At 52.2% G+C, this 6,663-nt stretch overlaps 1 protein-coding gene across 1 annotated transcript; it reads right to left on the bottom strand.

The window, feature by feature from the left end:
- Nucleotides 1-690: 690 nt before the first annotated feature.
- On the bottom strand, nt 691-4,034 carry LOC100830406 (pectinesterase). Its single transcript, XM_010233196.3, has 2 exons — nt 3,041-4,034; nt 691-1,564 (listed from the first exon to the last, which is right to left on the bottom strand). The coding sequence occupies exons 1-2, from the start codon at nt 4,032-4,034 to the stop codon at nt 864-866; spliced, it is 1,695 nt and encodes a 564-aa protein (XP_010231498.1). The 3' UTR covers nt 691-863.
- Between the last annotated feature and the right edge of the window lie 2,629 nt (nt 4,035-6,663).

Below are 6,663 nucleotides of genomic sequence, written 5' to 3'. Positions count from 1 at the left end.
CGATTGGGTCGGCTGTGCTGGAGATGCTTCGTTGGCACGGGTGGCTCCTCCTGCAATCGTTGCATCAGGCCTAGTTCTATCGATCGCTACGCTAATCGATCAGGAACACGAACAGACGCTGCATCTTGCTTTTTGCCGTCGCCGACTGCCGACCCTACCTAGCGAACCCAAGACGTGCAGCACCGCAGCAGGTGGCCGCACCATTCCAGAGAGTCGTGGGAACTGTCGTGCGACAGCTAGCAGCACTGCAGCAAGAGTATAGCGGCAAGCCAGTGACTTGTTTTTCGGCCTTTCTCTGAATCAAGGTTTGCTTGTTGCTCGAACTGACTTTTTTCTATGCGACCCACAGTTCAAAGACCCAATGGTGGAGCCATCGACAATCAGTCGCGGTCTTTCTGTGCAAAGCGAACGAATCGCAAAACCCGACGCATCCCGATGCATTTCTTGATCTAACAGACTGAACAGGAGGGATTTGTCCCGTACTTGTCTCGTGGTCCCATACCCCCCACATGTAAGTGATGCAAGACAGACAAATCATCAAACTACAAAATAAAGTGGGCCAAATGATCAAGCTTGCCACCCAACGAGGTCCAAGCCTTGGATCATGGGAAGTGAGGTCGCATAGATTTGTTCCGCTGGAGCAGGCAGCCCCGTTCCGGAGGACAAATGGGCAGACAAAGCATCACAAAGTTAGGCTCTGAACCACAATTATAACTTTCCATTCGGTACAAGTTGATCTCATCTGTTTTACATAAAGATCTAACACAACCCCAACTTAATCTCAAGCCACTACATATCTATAGCAATATATAACGTCGATCTATACGGTTCAAAGTACCAGATGGTACACTCGATTTGATCGATCAGTGGTCGAACCCGCTGGTGAAGGGCACGCCGGTCTGCGGCAGCCAGTTGTCCCCGAGCACCATGTTGTTAACGGTGAAGTTGCCGGCGTCGGCGCCATCGCCCAGCACGTGGTAGCCGGGCCATTTGACCCTCCGGCTGGTGTCGGCGCCGGGGCCGGAGTTGTTGTACTCGGCGTAGTAGAGCGTGTCAAGCGCGAAGTCCCCCGACCAGGGCATCCACCCGGTGCCGTCCACGAGCGCGCCCAGGTAGGACTCCATGACCACCGTCCGGGAGAAGTTCTTCCAGGGCCTGCCGAGGTAAGTTACCGTTGTAAAGGCAGCGTTGGCGGCGAGCTCGGGCGCCGCGGCGAGCCTGCAGCCCTGGATGGAGGTCCCCGTGTTCTGCTCCGGGTTGGTCCGGCCCTGCGCCGTGACGGTGTTGCTCTGGCCCTGCATGGGGAGCCGCGAGTAGAAGTCGCAGTCCTGGAACACCACGGCGGCGTTGCCGAACACGTAGTCCACGGTGCCGTAGATCTCGCAGCCCCGGTAGAACTGGCGGAGCGAGTGCGTGTACAGCGTGTCCTGGTACGCCTCGAAGCTGCAGCTGTAGAAGGTCGACAGGTCCGCGCTGGAACGGAGCGCCACCGCCTGGTGCTTCGCCGGCCCCGCCGTGTTCCGGAACGTCATGTTCATCGCCACGAATCCTTGCCCGTGCACCGCTGCACCATGTCGAACGTGTACAATCGAAATGTTAAAAGTGCTTATTACCGGCTTTTTTGAGATGTTAATTCTTGACAATTTTTTAGACATGCTAATTAACGGAAAGCGGTGGACGTGCGCGCGTACGTGTTACGAGCAACTAGTACATGGACCATGATGCATGGTGATGCACTGATACGTCGAGAATGACACGCGAGACGAATTCGAGATCGGAGGCGGACCGACTCATTAATTCCGTGGCGGCCGGCTGGTGTCTTGGGACCAAATAAAAGTGACATTTTTAGGTTTCATCCCCCTTATCCATTTGCCAGCAAAGAGCAAGCCTAGTGCCACTCCCATTTAGTTTTTTAATAGAAGTGCAAGCTCACAAAATGGTCACTACTCCGTAGTTGCTAGTTAGGCAAGCACTTGTTTGGACCATATCAAATAGAATCATTCCGATTAATTGATTTGAAATCTTAAAACTGAGCAATACACCAATGAGCTTTTGAAAAATGGAATATGAGGCATGTTTTTGCTATTTAAAGCCATCTTGTGACACTTGAAGATTGCAAAAACCGAAGTTATATGTAAAATGTGCAAACCAAGAGTTTGTACACTTCTACACATAAAGTTGCATAGTATTCCCTGTGTAACATTACACTTCATGGAGTGAACCTAACTCACTTGGTTGGAAAAGTGGATGTACAGTCCCACCATTTAGGTTCAAATCCTCACGGATGCGAATTTGATTAGGTTCCTATTTATACTGTATGGGCCTCCTTCATAATTTCCTTCCAAGTACTTGGTAGGGCGAAATTTAATTGGTCGTTGTTGATGACGTACGAAGGTCACGAACCACCGGTTGAGTTTTTTACAAGAGTAAAGAAAATATAGTGAAACTAGGATGAAAATCTTGTGTAACCGGAATTGTTTTGAGTAAAAATTTAAACATTTCAAATTACATTACATTTCATTCTAGCTTCACTTGAGTGTCACGTTGGTTTATCCTATTTAATAACCAAAATAAAACATTAATAAATTTGTACATCTCAGTGAAATCAGGATAAAACTAGAATGAAATGTCAATGATACTTGAAATATACAAACTTGACTAACTACATTTAAATGAGACCTTTACCGGTAGGGCTCCATACCGACGGCCTTTGCCGGCGGCCCCGAGGCCGGGAAAGCCTTCGGCAAAGGCTTTGCCCGTGGCATTTGTGCCTTTGCCGGCCTCAGGCAAAGCGAGTTTTTCGTAGTGTTTACTTTCACTTGGATTTTTTTTCCATGATGGTGTTTATACCCTCTTCCAGAATTTATAATGTTGTCACTTGTGAAGTTCCAAACAATAAATGTTCAGAGGTTTATAATTGTTTGACTAACGGCGGTTATATCTCTAGCTAGTTAATGACGTACAAAGTTACGTGTCGATGGTGGAATACCCTCCTAACGCGCGTACTCATATAGTTTATGCATTATGCTTATGCACTTACCTACGGTGGCCGACTGGAAGGTCGTCCAGCCGTCGACGACGCTCCGGTTGCCGGTGATGACCGTCTGTCCGATCCCTTCGCCGATCATCATGATGTACTTCATTTTCTTGGGCACCACCACGTTCTCCTCGTACACACCGGTGAGAACGTATATGAGGTAGTACCCGCCGCTGCCATTGAGGTTGGTGGGTGCTGCTGCGACGGCATCCCCGACGGTCGTGTAGTTCCCGGCGCCGCCTTGGTCCACCGTCACCGCCCTGTTCACCGCCACCGTCCCTTGCGGCCCCTCGATCGCCATCCTCCGCACCATCACCTCGTCCCTCGCGTCAAACAGCCCCCTCCTCCGGCTCGGGGGCTTCGTCCTGTGGCCCTTGTGGCCGTGGTGACGTTTCTCGGCGGGCTCCTCCTTCACCCACGCCCTGGTGAAGAGCGACAGCGAGAGGCTGTAGAGCTTGGTGCCGTTGTCGATGGGGGACGCGAGGCCGCCGTCGCCGCGGTCAGACCACGCCCCGGACGCGGCCTGCAGCCCGTCGATGCAGGTCTCCTGGTTGGTCAGGATCGCCGAGAGCAGCGTCTGCACGTCGTCGGCGCCTCGCGTGTCGAGGAGCGCGTCGTCGGCGGTTGTGTCGTTGAGCGCGGCGCCCGTGGCGGAGAGGAAGTCGACATTGAGCCCGGCCAGGAGGCGGCAGTCCTGCAGCGCGCCCACGGCGCTGCGGGAGAGGTGGCGGTGCCGGGCGAGGTAGCGGTCCACGAGGCCGACGAACTTGGTGGCGCTGGCGAGCGACTTGGCCACGGAGAAGCGGCCGTACGTGTAGAGGTCGCTCGTGCCGTGCGGCGGCAGCACGGTCCGGCAGAAGGTCGGGTCCGTCGTGGCGTTGCACGCGGCGGACGGGGACACCGGCGTGGACGGGGGAGCGTCGGAGGAGGAGCGCGAGTGGGACAGCAAGGAGAGCAGAAGGACGACGGCGACAGCTGCCGAATAGTGGACCGTCATGGTAGTATGACTAGCGAAGCTAGTTGCTAAACGATGTGTGAAATGTTTTGGCAATTAGTTGAGGTAGGCTATGCGAAGCGAGGACAGGTCTTTTTATAGGTCAATATGGGGGATCTTGTGGTAATTTGATAAGAATGAAGGTCAAGGGATTATGAACTAGGATCAATGCGTGTGTTTCTAAAAAAAAAAAAAAAAGGATCAATGCGGGTGACCAGGCTGTGAACTTCAACTGACTACCGAGCATGCTGCTGAGTGAGCCAGTGAGAGGGGCTTTTTGCGTCTCCGAAAATCGCGTGCGGAGAAAGCATATGCAAGTGGGCAGCGAATGTGCGTGTAGGCCAAGCACTCTCGAGCTAGAGAGGCTATATGGGTCATGGACGCACATGTTTGGATAGACAAGGCATTAATCGATTGTTTGGGTTGGTTTGGTCAGGTTCAATGGCGATGACTTGGTTTCTTTTCCTTTTCAACCAAGTTTAACGGACTTGGATTGACCTAACTCTCGCTTTCCCCGAGAAATTTTGGTGCTGCTTGCACTGCGCAGGCGCATTTTGCTTGATAGATTGATGCTAACATATAGCACGCAATCACAACAACAAGCGCACACGGAGATCTGCTAACAATGTTTGGCGACATCACGAACATATATTTCGAGGCAGACAAATGTTGCCGGCTTCCTGCATGTTGCTCTCGTTAGAAGCAGAGAGAATATGCTAAGAGTCAACTGCTCCCTCCGTCTTATACTAAGTGACGAAATATTACATGTATCTGGACTTTTTTTGAGGCAATCACCGGGGATGGGGGATAGTATCCCCACCTGATTATATTACTTAAGAGGTATGATTACAAAAGGAGTGAAAAATAATCACGCCACAAGCCGGCGGCTATCTTTTAAACAATGCATCTCAATCTAAAAGTCCATAGCCTCGCAACAGACTGTGAGTACCATTTCTGAGGAACAACAAAACTGTAGTGCCTAAACACAGAACATAGTCGGACAGAACCGAACTAGAGAACTACCACCGAGAAATGATCTCTAGCAAGTACGAGAGGAGTGTCTCCAACGTCGTCGAAGGACAAACCACTGTCGACTCAACACTAGTTGCCCACCACCCGCATTGTCGAAAGCCGACGTGATCCGAGCACCAGCAAGTCAACGAGTGTTGCTATCAGTGAATCTAGTCGAAGGGGCATCACACAGCGTGAGTACGCTGCAGACATCAAACTTGCCGGCTGTGGAGATATGCCATCATTGCAAGTTGGTCTAGCACCAGCAATCGAAGGGCGCTGCGACACCGAGTCCAGATCACAAACACGAGCCTTGGCTGCGAGCTCAAGAGCCATCATACAACCCCGAGGACCGCGAAGTGAGAGTGCAAACTGTGCCGACGAAGGGCAACGGACAACTGAGAATTCACCAAGAACATGAAACTCGCGGACAGGATATAAACCACTGCAACGGGGTAGCCTCAACCTGAAATGCTTGACCGGGAGCCATCGAGGAAGTGACGCTAGCAGCAACACAAGGACAAGAGAGGCAGCTCTGTGACACTACGTGGTGTCACCGCCAGATTTTTTTTTTCTAGCAAGGCCCGCAACAACGACGGGAGGCCGATGGAGTACAAGGACTCCAAGATGACACCTCCAACAAGGGAACGTTATCGAAGACAGCGTTGTCATCCGATCTGAAGACCAGATCTACAGTTTTCACCGGGAGAACAATGACCAGCTAGAGGGATGTGATAATTGGAATTCTGAGACCACGCCTCCAAGGAGGTGAACGATGCTACAGCGTCGCCGTGGCTGCCATTGACACGAGGTCAAAGCAAGGATTTCTCCCAAACTAACCCACCGAAATCACCAACCCAAAAGCACATCAGCAAACCGAACACCATAGGTCCATACCTTGCATCACCTACAACTAAGAAGGAACGATGTCTTGCGAGCCGCGCCTGCGATTTATCTGGTGTAGAGGAGCGCCGCCGGCGCCATAGAGGTCCTGCCAAGCCGCAACACGGCGGTTCAGGGGCAGAGAACCGGCACCAGCGACTTGTAGAAGTCCTGGCAAGCCCGGCCGAACCCGCGCGTGCTGCACGTCTGCAGCAGTCAATCCCACTGCCCGACAATAACCCAAGCTGCCGCGTCCGCAAGCAAATCCTTAAAGGATTAGCTAAAGCGGGAGTTTCGTGTATCAAGCAAAACCTTACCACCCTTCCTCATAAGGATGGCGAGCCTCAGCATGATCGACGACTGCTCGACTCGGGTCAAAACGAGCGCGAGAAAAACCCTCGCAGAAGGAGTCAATCTCCTCGTCGAATCGCTAGCCGCCTAGCCGGCCATAGGGAGGACTCTCCTGATCCAGACCACGAAGCGTGTGGAGCACTAGGCTTCAGTCGTCGGATTCGCCGAACCAGGATGCCAAGAAATTTCAAGCCACCTTCTGACCTAATCAAATATGATGGCATGCACGAGCCTAGAACCTGGTTGGAGGATTACCTCACCGGGATTCGATGCCAGGGTGGAACTCGAACCACAATTATGCAGTATCTTCAACTCCAACACAAGGGTCCGGCTCGCACCTGGCTGAACAACTTGCGGGACGGCAAGCTTACTTCGTGGGACGAGCTGG

This window comes from Brachypodium distachyon, chromosome 2 (genome assembly GCF_000005505.3).
Source record: "Brachypodium distachyon strain Bd21 chromosome 2, Brachypodium_distachyon_v3.0, whole genome shotgun sequence".
NCBI classification, from domain to species: domain Eukaryota; kingdom Viridiplantae; phylum Streptophyta; class Magnoliopsida; order Poales; family Poaceae; genus Brachypodium; species Brachypodium distachyon.
This window is presented reverse-complemented; position numbering and strand designations above follow the sequence as displayed.

Coding starts and splice junctions, on each gene's coding strand:
- LOC100830406 (XM_010233196.3), bottom strand. CDS start 4,034: ATGACGGTCCACTATTCGGCAGCTGTCGCCGTCGTCCTTCTGCTCTCC. Junction 1,565..3,040: donor CTTCCAGTCGGCCACCGTAG/GTAAGTGCATAA, acceptor GACATGGTGCAG/CGGTGCACGGGCAAGGATTC.